Here is a 19476-nt window from a genome sequence, read left to right as displayed (position 1 = left end):
TATTAATTCTTCAAGTAGATAGGACATAGCTCTATCTTTGCTGGGGTAACTCACTTCTAAGAAGTACATACTGGAAAAGTCACACAAGAAAAAGCCAGCTTTATAACGGAGAGAGTAGATGCTGCATAAACAAGATGATCAGTCAGAAATTGCACACAAGCTTCCTTTAAATGTTTCTATATTAGCCAGGCAGTGGTGGTGAATGCTTTTTATCCCAGCACTCGGAAGGCAGAGGAAGGCAGATCTCTGCCAGTTCAAGGCCAGCATGGTCCACAGGGCAAGTTCCAGGATAACCTCCAAAGCTACAGAGAGAAACCCTGTCTTGAAAAACCAAAAGAAAAGAGAAAAAAATGTTTCCATATTAATCCTGTCCAATTATTCCCTGCTGTTACTATTCTGTAACCTATCTTCATTGTCTTGCCCAGGTTACACATGCCACTCAGACCTACAATCTATCTGTATCTCTTTATTTGAACCTAATGTGTCTATACTATAAGGACTAATGTCCAAACATTACTTATTTTCATGTATTTACTTAAAATTCTTTAAATGATTTCTTGTAACCCTTGTATTAGTTTCTACGGCTACTGTAACACATTTTCACATATGTGGTGTCTTAAAACAGCACACATTGATTTTCCTACAGTTCTGGAGGACAGGATTCTGAAATCAATACCACTGGGGCCAGGGAGATGGGGCAGAAGATAAAAGTGCTTGCTTCACAAAACTGACCCCCTGAATACACCATTGGTAGCAGAAGGCATCGTAATGGAAGAAGAAACCATAAGGCATGCCATTGGGTGCACACTATGACCAGTTGACAGAGAAGGAGAAATGCAGGGACTGGGTCCCACATTGTGCAGGCACCACCCAGAGGCGGACCACCCAGAGGCGGACCACCCAGAGGCGGACCACCCAGAGGCGGACCACCCAGAGGCAGACCACCCAGAGGCGGACCACCCAGAAGCGGACCACCCAGAGGCAGACAGCTGTAACACTATTGCAACCCTTTTAGGGACATCTCTGAAACACACCAGCAAAAGGAAATCTACACAGTGGGCAGAACTTCAGGCAGTACATATGGTCTCTCCCCCCCTTTTTTTAAGGAGAAATGGCTAGATATGCAATTGTTTCCTGACTCACGGATGTAGCCAATGGATTGGCTGGACAGCCAGGGGCTTGAAGAGAGAATGATTGGAAAATTGATGAGAAAGACAGTGGGAAAGAAGCAGGTGGCTAGATCTCTCCAAATGGACAAAAGATGTGAAGCCACGTGTGCTCCATGTAAATGCTCATCAAAAGATGACTTCGGCTGAGGAGGAGCTACATTATCAAGTAGGTAGGATGACACATTTTGGAGGTCATCCCCGTCCTTGCCAATGGGCGCATAAACAATATAACCATGGCAGCAGAAATGGAGGCTATGCATGGCTTCAGCAACATGGGCTTCCACCATTAAGGCTGACTGGACACAGTTGCTACTGAGTTCCAGACCTGCCAGCAGCAAAGGCCAACATTGAACACTCAGCATGGCACCATCCCCTGACTGACCAGCCAGCTGCCTGGCATCAAGTTGATTACATCGGACCATTTCCTCCACAGAGAGGACAATGCTTTGTCCTTGCTGGAGTAGGTAACTATGCGTACCCTCGCTATCTTGAGCAAGGACATTCCTTTCCTTCATTGGCATTAGAGCCTACTCCTTTGGGTTTGGGGTATATTGAAAACCAGCTGAGACACTGCCTCATGGACTGAAGAACTCCTGGATTCTTGGATGCTCCATTTGGAGACAGCCTTTGTTCAACTACTAGGACTATGGTCTATAAGCCTCTGTAATAAATGCCCTATCCAATCATTTTGTCAGCTCTAGACCTCGAGAGAACTCTATCTAAACACTAAGAACTGCTGAGGGACACTCAGACTACATGAGCTGCCTGTAAAAGATGCTCTCCCGTCCTGCTAAGCCACCTCCAGCCTGTACAGAGGGTCCCAGGATCCCAGTTTTCCTGAGTCATCACCAGTGTGGAAGGGTGAAAAGAAAATAGCGATCTTTACGATTAATTAAACACAATTAACATTAATTAAAGTACAATTAATAAGTTTAATAAGAAAACAGACTAAGTCAGTTCTGCTTCTAACATAGTCAAAATTTGTGAGCCTGGAGCTTCTTTCCTGGAGACGTAGACAGTTCCCCCTTCCTGCCTCCAAGAAACAACCACCATGACGTCAGCTTAGACAGTAAGCTTTCTCCGTTAAAGATAGATCTGTTCTAGCAGAAACCTGCAATTTCAGCTTCTGTAGAATGTGCTTAGCTCCAGAGAAGATCTCTTTTGAGGTGGGGATGAAAAGACCACCCCAAAAGCCACATGGTGAAGATGACAACAATATTGCCTGACCTGAATAAGTTGCGGAATGTTTCTGTGACTATGAAGTCTCCACCAGCCTTCAGTGAACAGAAGCTAGAGGTTTCTGTAGCCCTCATTAGAGTCTCCTCCTTTTATCTCTGAGTACTGTTGAATTCTCACTGGATACCCCATAATAATGATGCCATGGCCTCTGGCCATACCACTGTCTTAGAGTCATTTCTGGTCCTGTAAGTAGCCCTCTCGCTTGTGCTCCTGTGAGCAACCCTAATAACCAATCCTTGGTTCACGAAGTTGGACTTTGGTGGTGTCCTTACTTTGAGGTATCATCGGTTCTCTGTCTGAGGTGAGTAGACATTTTCTCCTGTCTCCTTGGGTTTACTGTCACCCAACAGGAGGCCTGTGCAGAATTGTCTAGACTAGGTTCGTTGAAGTGGGGTGACCCACTCAAAATGTGCGCGGTGCCATTCCACATGCTGGGGGCCCTGACTGAATGAGGAGAAAGGAAGCTTAGCGAAAGGATTAATCTTTTTTTTACTAATTTTTTTAATTAAAAATTTCTGCCTCCTCCCCGCCTCCCTTTCCCCTCCCCCTCCCCCCACTCCCCATGCCCCACTCCCCTCCCCCTCCCTCTCCAGTCCAAAGAGCACTCAGGGTTCACTGCCCTGTGGAAAGTCCAAGGTCCTCCATCCAGGTCTAGGAAGGTGAGCATCCAAACCGGCTAGGCTCCCACAAAGCAAGTACATGCAGTAGGATCAAAACCCAGTGCCATTGTCCTTGGCTTCTCAGCAGCCCTCACTGTCCACCATATTTAGTGAGTCCGGTTTTATCCCATGCATTTTCAGTCCCAGTCCAGCTGGCCTTAGTGATCTCCCAATAGATCAGCCCCAACGTCTCAGTGGGTGGGTGCCCTCCTTGCGGTCTTGACTTCCTTGATAATGTTCTCCCTCCTTCTGCTCCTCATTTGGACCTTGGGAGCTCAGTCCATTGCTCCAATGTGGGTCTCTGTCTCTATCTCCATCCATCACCAGATGAAGGCTCTATGGTGATATGCAAGATATTCGTTAGTATGGCTATAGGATCGGGCCATTTCAGGCTCTCTCTCCTCAGCTGCCCAAGGACCTAGTTGGGTACATCTCTCTGAACCCCTGGAAACAATCTTTCTGCTTCCTGGTGGCAGGTGCCATGTGACCAGCCTGTTGCTGAAGGTCCTCCTGCTCCTCCAGCCTATAGCTGCTGAGATACCAGCCCATTGGGGCGTGGTCTCTCTCCCTTTAAAAAAGCGGCCACTTCCCTCTCCTCTCTCTCTTCACTTCCTGCTCTGCCTACGACTAGACTCCCTTCCTGGTTGCGTAGAGGGCTGTTGCCTGGGACAGTGATCTGTAAGTTTTTTCCCCTTTAAATAAATACCACCCTATTACTCATAATTCCAAACTGGTGTGGCATTGTTTGTGACTTACACCTTCACCAGCCACCTCACAGGCCTGACTTCCCTGACAGGAGAAAGAAGCCTCAGAAGTGTGAGCAAAGCAGACCTTTCTGAGAAGGTTACTGTTAACTGACGTTGGTCGACGTGGGGAAAACCATTTTAAGCATGGGCAGGACTAGTCGCTAGGCCGTATAGAGAGGAGAAAGTGAGCTGGGCTTTAGCAAGCCCCCACCCGTCCCTCTCTGTTTCCTGTTTATGGGTGCTGCTTCAAGCTTTAGCCAGCTTGATATCACCACCACAGGCAGCTGTGGTCAGGGTACTTTGTCAACACATCGAGAAAAGTAAGCAGTACAGCACCTTCGTCCACTTCCAAAGTCAGAAAACCTTTCTTATTACCATCTCCTAGAGCCAAGCCTGCCTCTTACATTTAGGACCACGATCTGATCTCTTTAACCACATCTTCGGTCTCTCGGGCCATATTGTAATACTTTATGCCCTGTCCCAATCCTGCAGGGAAAATATAAATTATCTCTCCTGCTATTCAAAGGCTCATTTCATAGCCATCAATCTCATTTGTGTGCCCCCATTTCTAATTTATCGTTCTTGTTCAAATTGTGTCTTTTGTATCCGACTATCCTTGAAGTGCAAGATTTAAAGTCTTTCCTGGGGCCTTGGGCTGTTTACTTCAGACAACAAAGATCTGGCTCTCTCCTAAGATGGTAAATGATTGTTACGAGAAAAGATGCGTGCCTCATTTCCACAGTGGCTGGCATATGTGGAAGTTTCTAGCTCCAACACTCTTCAGCCATGCCTGGCCTACTGAGCATGCCTTTCAACTTCCATAACATAAGGGCAGGTTACTGTCAGATACAAGAAAGCAAAGTACAGAAATTTAAATACATATGTGTGTGTGTATGTGTGTGTCTGTGTGTATATCTGTGTATGTGTGTATATGTGTGTGTATGTGCGTGTGTGTATGTGTGTGTACATACAGATTTTTAACTTCTAAGTTAAATTATAGTTTTCCACATATTAACTAAAGTTTATAGATATTATAATACTACTCCGTAACAAGGGGCAGAAGAGAGACGCAGAGAAAAGAGAGTGGAAAGGTAGGTAAATGAAGCCCAACAGGAAGACAGAGAACGAGCTGGGGTGGGTACAGATGGCAAGTGTGTGCTCAGTGAGCGGTGTGGTTGTGGGGGTTTGAAAGAAAATGACCCCCAAAGGGGGTGGCATTGTTAGGAGGTGTGACAGTGTTGGAGGAAGTGTGTCACTGTGGGGGTCACCTTTGAGATCTGTTTTGCCCAAGCTTCTTTTGTGTGACTGACTGTTGATTTCCTGTCGCCTGCAAGACATAGGACTTTCAGCTCCTCCAGCACCACATCTGCCTGCATGACGCCATGCTCCCCGTCATGATAATAGACCGAACCTCTGAATCTGTGAGCAAGCCACCTCATTTAAATGTTTTCCTTATAAGAGTTGTTGAGGTCATGGTGTCTCTTCCTAGCAACAAAAGCCCTAAGACTGTGGTCAAGAATGAAAATAATGGAGCAGGAGGAGAGAAAGTGGCATTGTGTGCAGTTATGCTGTGCTGGCCGCTCCTCCAGCAGGCCCCTGCTTCCTATACCCAGGAGGATGTCAGAGACCTCTGTCCACTTTCTCCTCCAGAACGGTCTGGCCAGGGGAAGGAGAGGACATGCAGAGACCCAAGCACTCAGCTGCCCAGCACTATGACCCATGAAGACTAGTCCAGGGCCTACCGAAGCCCTCAGACAATGTCCTGACCTTAAAGGCCACCATTGCCAGAGATAGATGAGCTGAACTCCTTACCTAAAGGACAGATGAGAGGAAGAAGGAGCGTCAGCAGCCAGGTGTGCAGAGGGCCTGCTCCAGCGACTGACTCCAGATGTGCAGAGGCCCAGTGTCTGGTCCCTAGCACCCACATCACAAGTCTCATAACCACCTGCACCTCCAGCTCAGAGCATCTGCTGCTGCTGCAGGCACCTGCACTCAAACGCACACAAACACACAAACAGACCTTTGTTTAAATATTTTTAAAATGACAGTACATCATATTTCTACTTAGTGAGGAAGAAGTATCTTTAAATTTTTAATGGCTATTTCTTCCTTGGTTAAGTTTCAGATAATGTATTTTCTTTAAGTATGTTATCTTTCTTTCTAAAACTCTTATAAAAGGCTGATTTATAGGTTAAAGATATATGATAAACCCTTAACAATCATAAATGAAAGCTTGTTTTCAACTGTTTACTTAGTACAGTATAGCTATCTAATTGTATAAAAGTAATAATGATGACAGCTGCCATTTCATCATCTAAACAAACGGTAAAGTGTATTTTACTCAGGAACAGACAGAATTATCTTCCCTTACAGTTATTAACAAGTGTAGTTTTCATCTATTGAATATAAGCTAGAGGTGTGATCTACGAAATAAAACTGTTCTTGTTTGCTCCTGCATGGCGGTTACACACATGACTATGAACATTGCCTCTGCAGGGCAGTTACACACATGACTATGAACACTGCCCCATAGTTACACACATGACTATGAACACTGCCCCATAGTTACACACATGACTATGAACACTGCCCCATAGTTACACACATGGCTGAACACTGCCCCATAGTTACACACGTGACTGAACACTGCCCTTTCTCTAGAACCCAGGCTTCTTCCTGGACCTGCAGCCTAGGGGCTTGAGGTTAATCCCAGCCCCTATAATTAGAAAGTTTGCTGTGTGAAGACCAAACTGATGGGACAAAATCTCAGGGGACCAGGGATTTAGAGCCCACTTTTCATTCCTCTCATATAACAACTTGTCAGTAGCAGGTTGGCCGAACAGCTGTTAGGGACTTGTTTTCTTCTGAGCTCAGCTCCTTCCTGGGTCTGTTGGTACTGTTGTTATATAAAATATTTAACTAAAGAAACAGTCAAGTTTGGGATCTAGTTATGGAGGAGAAATAGGGAGAAGGTGCTCAGCACGTTGTGATCAGACCTGGACTCAGACCCAGCCCACATCACTTTGAACCCTTCTCTACTATCTGGACTGCCTCTTATCAGGTGCGGCTCCTGTGCTTAGGAGCTAAAAAAAAGTAAGAGGAAAAGGAAGGACTGGAAGGACAGAGGCAGACAGGCAGGGAAGGAAGATTGGGGAAGAATGAAAGGGGCCCTAAAAACCAGCCTCATCAACTTAGATACCAAGTCACAAAAGCAAACCAAAGGAGCCCTTGCGGGTTTGGTGAGCAGAAATGGGATGGTATCAAAACCTGATATCTGAAACCTCAAATCCCCTGCTCAGTGCCCCACAGGGAACCGTGTGACACTTGTACATTGAAGAGGTGTCAGGCTTTGGAGTCAGAAACTCTGCTCCTTTATGGCACTTCCGTTTCTTCCAGACATCAGGATGAGGATGACGAGACAGATTCTGGGCAATCACAGCAACCAGCCAGAAGCCAGAGTTCCTGCTTCCTTCAGAGATGTGGATGGAGTGTTCTGAATCACACCTCCCTGGAAGATGTTCTCAGTCTTAAAAAGAGCTGCTGCCCCCGGGTCTTTGCTTTTGAAAAGCCATATGTGCTGAGAAGGGTTGGCTTCTTCTTGCACTTTGTAAGACAAAATAAAACAGAACAAAAATGAGTTATTCCTGGGGCTGACTGGCCCCTCCACTATAAACGAATGGTGTAGAAAAGAAATTGCTAATACAGGAATGAACTCTAAACCAAGAGGAGACAATGTGGGCTGCCATACTGTTGGAGAACCCACTCTTCTATTTGGTGAATGCTTGTAGTATCAGACCTGCCACATGGGAGCGAGTCTAGAACGGAGTCACTGGGCACATCGTCCACCCTGTATCCTCGGCTATGTTGAGGACCCAGGCATTTTGCTAAATCATTCTCCTCTTACCGTCAAATACAGTTGAGCTCTGGTTGTATATCAGCCACCGAGACTAGCAGTGAATGTGGCCACTATGTGACAAAGAGAATCCAGCTAAAAAGTCCCCAAATGTCAAATGTTGTTCTAATGTCTATGTTGGTTGACAGCATCTTGTAATTTCAATAGACTGAGAATTCTCTACCAATGTAAAAACATTGGGAATATCAAGATATAATGAACCATGTACCGCAAGAAAAACATTATAACAACATGACATCCATTTGCATACATTTATTTAAAATTAAACATTAAAAAAAAAGAGTGGACTCAGGATGAAGGAAAGAAATAAGGGGGCAAACGGGAGCACACATTTGCACAGCAATGAGTAATGGTAACTCTGTGTTTCATGCACTGTTAAATCCGAGGACTCAAAACTGGCAGAGAAAGCATCAAGATTGAAGACAACCCTGCTTGAAGCTTGGCCTACACATCATCGTCCCATCGCTACCCTCCACATTTCCCATAGTTTGCCACTCTTCCGGCACAACTCCAGAGCAGCAAGGCTTTGCTCGGCTGCGGATGCGAAAAGAGCTTTGGTCCATTTCTCTGCAACAGCCCTGAGAAGGAAATCCTGGCGCAGGATCGCAGACTGTACTGAGAAGAAAATCCTGGAGCAGGAATGCAGATTAAACCGAGAAGGAAATCCTGGAGCAGGAACGCAGACTGTACTGAGAAGGAAATCCTGGAGCAGGAACGCAGACTGTACTGAGAAGGAAATCCTGGAGCAGGAATGCAGATTATACCGAGAAGGAAATCCTGGGGTAGGAACGCAGACTGTACTGAGAAGGAAATCCTGGCGCAGGATCGCAGACTGTACTGAGAAGAAAATCCTGGAGCAGGAATGCAGATTAAACCGAGAAGGAAATCCTGGAGCAGGAACGCAGACTGTACTGAGAAGGAAATCCTGGAGCAGGAACGCAGACTGTACTGAGAAGGAAATCCTGGAGCAGGAACGCAGACTGTACTGAGAAGGAAATCCTGGAGCAGGAACGCAGACTGTACTGAGAAGGAAATCCTGGAGCAGGAATGCAGATTATACCGAAAAGGAAATCCTGGCGCAGGATCGCAGACTGTACCGAGAAGGAAATCCTGGAGCAGGATCGCAGACTGTACTGAGAAGGAAATCCTGGAGCAGGAATGCAGATTATACCGAGAAGGAAATCCTGGGGTAGGAACGCAGACTGTACCGAGAAGGAAATCCTGGGGTAGGAACGCAGACTGTACCGAGAAGGAGATCCTGGGGCAGGAACACAGATTGTACAAGGACAGAGCTGTGGCACTGAGTCGTCTGGAGCAGGGAACCCGTGTGCTGGGAGGCAGCTGCACTCGGGCGCACACACATGCTCACACTTCTTTAAAGCAAGGTCCAGTTGAAGAGCAGAAGAAGGGAGAAGATGAGCAAGGAAGTCAGAACCGCGAGGGGTGCGTCTACCCACGGAGACAGTGTGACTGATCTAATGGGAGCTCACCAAATCCAGCTGGACTGGGACTGAACGAGCATGTGATCAAACCGGACTCTCTGAACGGGGCTGACTGAGAAGCCATTGATAATGGCACCGGGATTTGTTTCTACTGCATGTACTGGCTTTCTGGGATCCTAGTCTGGATGCACACCTTCCTAGGCCTGGATGTAGGGGGAGGGCCTTGGACTTCCCACAGGGCAGGGTTCCCAGCCCCCTCTTAGGACTGGAGGGGGAGGGAGGAGGTGAGTGGGAGAGTGGGGAGGGAGGATTGGGAGGAGGGGAGGAAGTGGAAATTTTGAATGGAAAAATAAAAAGAGAGAGAGAATAGTCATCCATGGTAATAAAATAATGACCATAGTTGTGAAGAATATAAAAACAATTTAAAAAATAAATAAATAAAGGGCCGCGACGAGCCTATGTCTCACCCTCATTCACCGTCTGGCTTGGACTTTCTCTCCATACCTTTGTCCACTTGGGTAGACTCAGCTTTGGGGCAGCTTTAGAGCCAGACAAAGAAGGAATCCAGTTTGTGGGAGAGAGGGTGAGAGCGAGAATGTGAATCTGGGTTTTAGGATCAGTTATGGTTTCTAATTGGCTTGCTCTGTATTGGGCCTTTTTTTTTTTTTTTACTAAGGGACAGACGTGTAGCAGAAGCATAGGAGCAACAATATCCTTCTTTTTCCTCAGAGCCCTGTGGTTTACAGTTTAGGGCCACAGAGAACGGCTGGTCAGCACTGTCAAGATCCTCTTCAATGAGGTGACACTGTACCCCTGGCACCTGGGGCACTGCTGGCCTGCAGTGATCTTGCACACAATATTCCAGTCCTAGGCTCTCACAGCGGCTTAGGCTGGGAGTTCGTCCACGTTTCCAGCTGGAGGCCTTGGGAACTCTATGTACCCTATTGGTGGAGCCCAACAGGCATGACTCATTCATGTCCAACACTTTTCACCAGACTCTCAGCCCATTTAGACAGTTTTGGTCTTTACTCAAAGTGTGTCCCTTGGGGATGACAAAATAGGACCTTCTGGATATTGGGGGTGAGGCTGATGTTTTATCTGACATGGCTGAGTTCATTGGTTGTAAGCCGTCTGTTGGTAGCGGGTTGCAGCTCTTCCTGAGAAAGGTTTGCTGTGATCCCCTTCATCATGCCTCCTGAGGGCGTTGCAAGAACCGACCCAATGCCAAGCAGCCTCCTGAGGACGTTGCAAGAACCGACCCAAGGCCAAGCAGCAGCAGAAAGACGGCCATCTTGTGTGCACTGTGGTCTCATCTGCAGAAAAGAGAACAGAGAGAGGATGGAGGGATGAGCCTCTCGTTATGGTAGTTACTCTCAGCACCGGCCCCTTAGGTATAAGGCTGCTACAGATATCAATGAAATATATAGTAAAATGCAATCAGCTAGGGAGCCTGAACACCCACACCAGAATCTCCAGTTGCAACCAATTTCCTCTATCTCATTTAACACTGGTTTACCCATCTGAAGAGCTAAGTCTATAGTGCTGGAACCAGGTGTTTTCCTTTGTGTGCTCTTACTGGAGGGGGCACAATCTCCACGAAGGTCCACGTCTTCCCACCGAGTGCATTTCTTACTGTTACTCTCTTCCTGCCCACGCAGGACCTGGCACATGATAGACACATAAAGCCCAGGCTGTAACCTTTCTCCATATCCTGTTTCCTTCCCCACCCATTCTTAGCCACGAAATCTCCGTCTTTACCAGTTCCTTTGGCAGCTGATCTTGCAGAAAGACATTCCAGCTTCTTGAAGCGAAACTGTGTCTCATGCAGTTTCTGCTATTGGGTCTAAGCGAGGGAAGGAGGGACAAGAAGGGGGTAGAGAGATGTGTGTGGTTTGATGAGGAGGGAAGCGGGCAAGGACTCTGGGGGGAAGGGACGGACAGACAGCGTGCACGTGCAGTCGGAACCAGGGACCAGGAAGCACCCTGTTTCCTCTTCTGTGAACTCCTCCTCACCATTTCCTCAAACCCAGAGGTCTTCTTGTTTTGTCTTCTGAAAGCTGACTGCACACCTTTCTCTGCGTTTTATTGTATCTGATCTTTTCATTCTCTGACACCGGTTCAAGGTTGACCACTCCCTGATTCACTGCCAGTGGACACAGCTTCACACACGGGCCTGCACAGACGCCATTTCCTCAGCAGGGTTCACCTAAGGCATGGACAGCATAGCTAGACTGGGTGAAACACTTTAGCAGCGCCAGGGCTGGACATTTCATAGCTAGCATCCACAAAGGATGGTCAGTTATGTTGTGACTCTTTCTCTCATGCTAGAATGGTCTTTATTTTCCTTCTTCCCCCCTTTAAAAGTTCCTCTCACCCATGTGTCTCCTGCATTGTCACCTTAGTTCCTTTGTAAACACCAACCTGTGCCCGCCCCCAATTCTGTAAAACACTGCTTGAATGGCACTCTCTCGGGACTCTTGGCATGTCTCTCCTGGGCTCCAGGACCAGAGGAAGCCTGACCAATGAAGCCCACAAACCAAGCTTCCACTTGCTCTCTTCCCAGTCAAGGTTTGGAGGTTTTTCTTGTTATTTTGCCAAATAGATCTGCCCTAATCAATTGTGATGACCACCTCTTATTTAAATACACCCTAAGCCTCCACCTCTCTCTTTTTTTCAGATTCTATTTTGCATGTATGGGTGTGTGTCTGTATATGGCCTATACTTATGGGTACCCACAGGGGTCAGAAGAGGTCTAACAAGACCCCTTTGTGCGGGAGTCATATTTGGTCATGAGCCATTTGATATGAGGTTGGGTCCTCTGAAAGAGCAACAAGTGCCCTTCACTGCTGAGCCATCTCTTCAGGCCCCATCTCTCCCTCTCTGGTCCTTCCCTTTCTGCCTCTCGAAGACCCCAAAGCCGAGTCCAGCTCCATTTCCCATTTCTGTGCATCTCTTATAAGTATTTGTTTTTACTGTTTTTCATTCTCTGTGTGTGTGTGATGTGGTGTGGTGTGGTGTGTGTGTGTGTGCACAGAATTGTTGGCATGTGAGTGCAGGTACCCTCGGGGGCCAGAAGAGAGCATCAGAGTCCCTAGACCTAGAGTTAAGGGAATTGTAACCTGTCTGACATGGGGGCCGGGAGTTGAGCTCAGGTCCTCCAAACCATCAATCAGTGCTCTTAACCCCTGCACACCCCAGCCCCTCACTTGTCTTCAAGGACAGGGTCTCACTATTTAAAACAGGATGGCCTGGAACTTGCTAAAAACCTAGGCTGGTCTCAGATCATAATCGATCCTCCTGCTTCAGCCTCCAGCATGCTGACATGACAGCCATGTGCTACAACATGCAGCACTGGCGGGTCCGTCCGCATGCATCCCTCGAGACTGCATTCTCTAGGCACAGACTTGGTAGATTTGGGATGGAGGAAGAGTTTGTAAATAACTTATTTTTTGCCTGGAACCTCTAAATCCTTTGCTATTGGCCCTTCCTAACAAGGGGATGTTAGGAAAGTAGAAAGGCCATGAGGAAGAGCAGTGCGGAGATGCTAGCCTAGCCTTGTGGAACACACATTTCACACATGCAGAATTCACAGCTGTCTATGCTTGATTTCAAATTATTAGACATTCATTAAAAATGCACATACTCACTCAAAGTAAAAATATCTAATGTAGGGAACCGCACATACTCACCCAAAGTAAAAATATCTAATGTAGGGAACCGCACATACTCACCCAAAGTAAAAATATCTAATGTAGGGAACCATGGAGTTGGCTTGGCCTAGCTGCCTTCAGAGGATGTGTCCTGGGTTTTACAGGTTAGAGTCCATGGCTTTCCACTTCCTGAGAGACCGATGACTCCCTCAGGCCACTTCGTATTTCTCTGTACATTCCCTTGGTAGTCAAGGAAGCGTGAAGGCTTGACAGGAAAACTGGTCTTAGACATTAATTCTGTGTACCCTGAATGACTTGCAAACTTTGCTGTATCCTGGCAACTATTCCAGTATTAATCCTGGCAATTGCCGTTACGTTCTGTTTCCAATAAAGGTATACAAAGTTGGATTGCTCTCAATAAGAGAGTCACAGCCTCCCTTGTGCTGTGGGCTCCCCAGCCTGGCCGGATCTCACTCCTCTCGGCCATTTCAGGTAACCGGGGCCCAGTCAGTAAGCACAGGTGCTTACAATCTAAAATGGAATAGTTCATTTGGAGTGGACTTTGACTCTGATCTCTATTAAATGAAAAACTATGGGATGGATTCCATATATGTTGTCCTTTGTACCTTAAGGGGAATTCATTTATACTCAAAATTTTTTTTTAGGACAGAGAAAATAGAGGAGAGATGGGAAGAAAAACTACTGAGAACCCAAGGAGGGGACTGAAGCCTTGGGAATGGGTTAAGAAAACACCAGCAGGGACCACTTTATCTGCTCCAGGGAGGCCATGTGTGCCTCACTGCTCCCTGTGCCTGAACTGCTTGTCCGCTTCCTATTCACTGGGCTCTCTGCCCGCTTTCTATTCACTGAGCTCTCTGCCTGCTTTCTATTCACTGAGCTTTCTGCCCACGTTCTATTCACTGAGCTCTCTGCCCGCTTTCTATTCAGAACTGAGCTCTCTGCCTGCTTTCTATTCAGACACTGAGCTCTCTGCCTGCTTTCTATTCAGACACTGAGCTCTCTGCCTGCTTTCTACTCAGACACTGAGCTCTCTGCCCGCTTTCTATTCAGACACTGAACTCTCTGCCCACTTTGTTTTCAGACACTGAGCTCTCTGCCTGTTTTCTATTCACTGAGCTCTCTGCCCGCTTTCTATTCACTGAGCTCTCTGCCCACTTTCTATTCACTGAGCTCTCTGCCCACTTTCTATTCACTGAGCTCTCTGCCTGCTTTCTACTCAGACACTGAGCTCTCTGCCCACTTTCTACTCAGACACTGAGCTCTCTGCCCGCTTTCTATTCACTGAGCTCTCTGCCCACTTTCTATTCACTGAGCTCTCTGCCTGCTTTCTATTCACTGAGCTCTCTGCCCGCTTTCTACTCAGACACTGAGCTCTCTGCCTGCTTTCTATTCACTGAGCTCTCTGCCCGCTTTCTACTCAGACACTGAGCTCTCTGCCTGCTTTCTATTCAGACACTGAGCTCTCTGCCTGCTTTCTATTCACTGAGCTCTCTGCCCGCTTTCTACTCAGACACTGAGCTCTCTGCCCACTTTCTATTCACTGAGCTCTCTGCCCGCTTTCTACTCAGACACTGAGCTCTCTGCCTGCTTTCTATTCAGACACTGAGCTCTCTGCCTGCTTTCTACTCAGACACTGAGCTCTCTGCCTGCTTTCTATTCACTGAGCTCTCTGCCCGCTTTCTATTCACTGAGCTCTCTGCCCACTTTCTATTCCGACACTGAGCTCTCTGCCCACTTTCTATTCACTGAACTCTCTGCCTGCTTTCTACTCAGACACTGAGCTCTCTGCCCACTTTCTATTCAGACACTGAGCTCTCTGCCTGCTTTCTATTCAGACACTGGGCTCTCTGCCCACTTTCTATTCAGACACTGAGCTCTCTGCCTGCTTTCTATTCAGACACTGGGCTCTCTGCCCACTTTCTATTCAGACACTGAGCTCTCTGCCTGCTTTCTATTCAGACACTGGGCTCTCTGCCCACTTTCTATTCAGACACTGAGCTCTCTGCCCGCTTTCTATTCACTGAGTTCTCTGCCCGCTTTCTATTCACTGAGCTCTCTGCCCACTTTCTATTCACTGAACTCTCTGCCTGCTTTCTACTCAGACACTGAGCTCTCTGCCCACTTTCTATTCAGACACTGAGCTCTCTGCCTGCTTTCTATTCAGACACTGGGCTCTCTGCCCACTTTCTATTCAGACACTGAGCTCTCTGTCCACTTTCTATTCAGACACTGAGCTCTCTGCCTGCTTTCTATTTAGACACTGGGCTCTGTCCACTTGGTAGCACCCTAAACTCCACAAGACAACACAGATGATGGGATTCCAAAAAGAAATAGACAATAATATTTGTCTGGAAAAAGGCTGCCTGCCCTGTGTGGGAGAGGCCATGAGACAGCTTCTGACCTCCGAGTCGTGACATACGCTTCCCTCGGGGTGGTCAGCCTACCTAGTTGGTTATAATTTAATGTCTTGAGAAGGAGGAATTGTCCGCCCACAGAGATGTACCTGCTCTTCTGATGGGACCTCAAGGCCAGTGACTGGGCCGCAGCTGAAGTCTCTCAACTGAGAAGATCAGGACAGAACACACTCTTCAAAGCTCGGGAGCATTCCCCCTGCTCTGGCCCTCACCTGTCTGAGTCTTCAAAGCTCGGGAGCATTCCCCCTGCTTTGGCCCTCACCTGTCCGAGTCTTGCTTCTCACATACAGCACTGGACTGCATTGCTCAGAATTAATGGCCCCTCCTGTTTCTACTGCTTCCCAACCCCAAGCCTTCCCTCAAGCAAAGCCGCTAGGAAATAGAATTGTAGGATAATAGACTTGGAAACAGCACTTACCTACCTTTATAGATGGAAAAACTAACAGTGAGGAGACCAATGACAGAAAACTAATGATCGAGAATTGATAAAATTTCCAGAATTAGGTGACTCTGTTTGTCTTCCGCTCCTCTCTGACTGTAAGGTTACTGTGTCCATACTTGAACATGGGGAGCCTAGATATTGAACTTAAACGTAAGAACCAAAAGGAGAAGGAGTTGGCAGTCTGGTCCAAAGCCCTCTCTGTTTTCTCCAGAATTCTGAAAAGGAAAAGCATTAGATCAGAGAGGTTCAGTCCTTCCTTGGGACATTGGTACCTTCATCTCTGCAGAACCTTCATGGGAACTGGTTTCCGACCACTCAGGACACTTCCCATCTCCTCTTCTTTTCTCTAGTGACCTGGAGGACCTGATGAACAGGAACAGGTGCAGTAAAAGCCACATAATCTATCTTTAGAAAAGTCTTTAAGACCTCAGAAGCACCCACCACACAGAAATGCTTCGGTCATTTCTCTTGGTTATGCGCTGCTGTAAACAGCACACACTCTGGATGGACATTGTAGAGGAACTAAGGGGACCGATTGGAAGGTTCTTCCCTGTTGGCTGGTTCTCACCATAGTGCTGTGCAGGGCGCTGTGGGTAAAAGTGTTCATGACTTAACACATATGTGAGCTGTAACACCAACCAACCATACAAGGTGTGCCGATTGGTGCAATAGGGGCTCCTGTTACGGGGTCACCCACTGCTTCCTAATTGGATTTGGGCTTGCTTGATACTGTAAACCATAACTGAGAAGGTCTTAGACCACGGAGGGGAACCTAGCATGGCCACTTAGCTGTACTGACACAGCATCAAGCATCCTCTGAACACTGTGTTTGTACTATAGACAAAGGCTACTCTCAGTTAAACAAAGGCTTGGGTCAGTCCTTGCAGTGAACAAAATAAATGTAAATACTCGTGGCTGAATAGGAATAAGAAATGCTCTTCCCTAGGCAAGACATTTCTGTCATTCAACATTATGAAAAGGGGTCAGAAAGAGTCTAAGAGCCAAGGACAGGGAGAGGGGCCACCAAATTCCGTCTTCTATGCACACCTTGGCTATGGCAGTCATGAACTCACAGCACCTTGGCATCCTGGTCCTGGGGGCACCAAAGTCAGGCCCTCTTAACAGTCAGCCATGGTGGAGAGGCCATTCCACACACTGCTGACCTTGGGAACCCACGGATTCAGGCTCGGGTGGGTGGTTCCACACTCAGGGTAACACAGATACCCGAGTAAAGTTTGAGGTGCACAGGAAAGTGAGCTCTGGGTTGAAAAGGAAAGAATGAAGTAGTGGGTGGAGATGTGGGGCAGGAGAGGAGCTGGAGGAGAGGCAGCTGGGTGGATTTGATCAAAACACAATGTAATATGTATAAGTTTCTCAAACAAGAAATTTAGAAGTGGGTATATTAGAGGAGAAAAGTCCCTAAGAAGTGACTGCAACTGCTTTTCCTTTCAAAAATAAATTGAGGGCTGGAGAGATGGCTCCAAAGTCATCAACACTTTCTCTGCTAGCAGAGAGCGAGGCTCAGTTCTCAGAACTTACAGAGCCTCACAACTGACTCTCACTCCAGTGTCAGGGAGTCAGGTGTCCCCTTTTCATCCCTGTGGGCACCGCATAAGTGTGACTCACACACACACACATACACACACTCACATACACACACACACATACACACACTCACATACACACACATACACACACACACATACACACACTCACATACACACACACACACTCACATACACACACTCACATACACACACACTCACATACACACACTCACATACACACACACACACATACACACTCACATACACACACTCACATATACATACACACTCACACACACTCACATACACACACATACATATATACACATAGTCACATACACACACGCATACACACACACATACATATATACACACACTCACACATACACATACACTCACACATACACACACATACACACACACTCACACACTCACATACACACACTCATATACACACATACACACACATACACACTCACATACACACACTCACATATACACACACACTCACACACACACTCACATACACACACATACACACACACTCACATACACACACATACATATATACACACACTCACATACACACACATACACACTCACATACACACACTCACATATACATACACACTCACACACACTCACATACACACACATACACACACACTCACATACACACACATACACACACACTCACATACACACACATACATATATACACACAGTCACATACACACACATACACACACATACATATATACACACACTCACACATACACACACACTCACACATACACACACACATACACACACACTCACAAATGATCTACTAACTGACAGCTGATGGAAGAGGAAACTCCACTTTCTTTAATGGAGCAGCACTGGCTCAACAGCCATACCTCAGGACAGGCCTCAGGCTCGGGAGTAACTGACCAGCCCGAACCAGACTCCATGGTTTGGGTTTTTTGTTTTGTTTTATTTTTCGAGAGAGAAAGAACATGAAGCTGATATTTTAAATTAATTTTTAATTAAAACAGAATTATGTCACTTTCCCCTTCTTTCCTTTTCTCCAGCCCCTCCCGTGCTCCTCCCATGTTCCCTCATTCTCAAATTGAGTCTCTTTTTCTTTTGTAATTACTGTTGCATATGTATATATATATATATATATAAGCTAAACTATATATATAAACTATATATAAGCTAAAATATATAGATGTCCTGCTAAGTCATTTTTGCTGTTTATTATATAGTTTCAAGGCTGGGTAAGAACATTGGAAGGAACTAGGAAGAGCTGGAGGAGGGAAATAAATATGACCAAAACATATTGCATGAACCAGGCATTGTGGTGCATGCTTTTAAGCCCAATCCTTGGGAGGCAGAAGTGGTCAGATCTCAGTGAGCTCAAGGCCAGCGTGTCCTACGTAGTGAATTCCAGGCCACCCAGGGCTACAAAATAAGATCCTGTCTTAAACAAACATAATTCAAAATTCTTAAAGAATAAGTAAAAACTTGATTAAAAAAATTAATGGTGTAGGCCGGGTGGTGGTGGCGCACGCCTTAATCCCAGATCTCGGGAGGCAGAGGCAGGCGGATCTCTGTGAGTTTGAGTCCAGCCTGGTCTACAAGAACTAGTTTCAGGACAGGCTCCAAAGCTACAGAGAAACCCTGTCTCAACCCCCTCCCAAAAAGTCATGGCGTATAATCGTCCCTGCACAAACTAAAATTCGAAGCAATATGACCTGACTCTCCCAATCTGATGCCGATACACTCCCCCCTCCTCCCACTCCATCCTGTCCTGCCACACTGGATATTTGAGATAAAGATATTTTACACAAAAAGGATGTTGCTATGGTTTTGCTATTTCAGGATATTGACATGCTTATGTAGATTACTAATTGGGGTTTGGTTGTTTGGGGTTTGGTTAGTGGTCCCTTGAGTGTCCCAGCTAAGCGACTCTCACTCACTGTCTTAGTCCCAGTCCTACCTCAGATTCCCGCTGGTTCTCAGCAAATGACTCAAAGACAAGAAGCAAAGACTAAAAGTGTGTGTGGTTTGTGGTTTAATCCAGCAAAGATGTTTTTATTGACACAGAAGCAATGGTTGCACTTCATCCATCCGGGAAGGACTCCCCTCCCCCACCCCCACTCCCACCCCCGCCATTCCTCTCTCAGCCTTTCACCGTATCCACAGTTCAGGTTAACCAGAGAGAAGTTCACACCCTCTGGTGCTGGCAA

At 46.7% G+C, this 19476-nt stretch overlaps 1 protein-coding gene across 1 annotated transcript; it reads right to left on the bottom strand.

Annotated features, from left to right (window-relative positions):
* Positions 1-9915: 9915 nt before the first annotated feature.
* Rnase11 (ribonuclease A family member 11 (inactive)) lies at positions 9916-10459 on the bottom strand. Its single transcript, XM_075950107.1, is given in 4 exon segments — positions 9916-10027; positions 10029-10292; positions 10294-10401; positions 10443-10459. Coding segments are annotated over 4 exon segments (501 nt in total).
* Between the last annotated feature and the right edge of the window lie 9017 nt (positions 10460-19476).

The sequence above is a fragment of the Microtus pennsylvanicus genome, chromosome 15, assembly GCF_037038515.1.
Source record: "Microtus pennsylvanicus isolate mMicPen1 chromosome 15, mMicPen1.hap1, whole genome shotgun sequence".
Taxonomy (NCBI): Eukaryota; Metazoa; Chordata; class Mammalia; order Rodentia; family Cricetidae; genus Microtus; species Microtus pennsylvanicus.
This window is presented reverse-complemented; position numbering and strand designations above follow the sequence as displayed.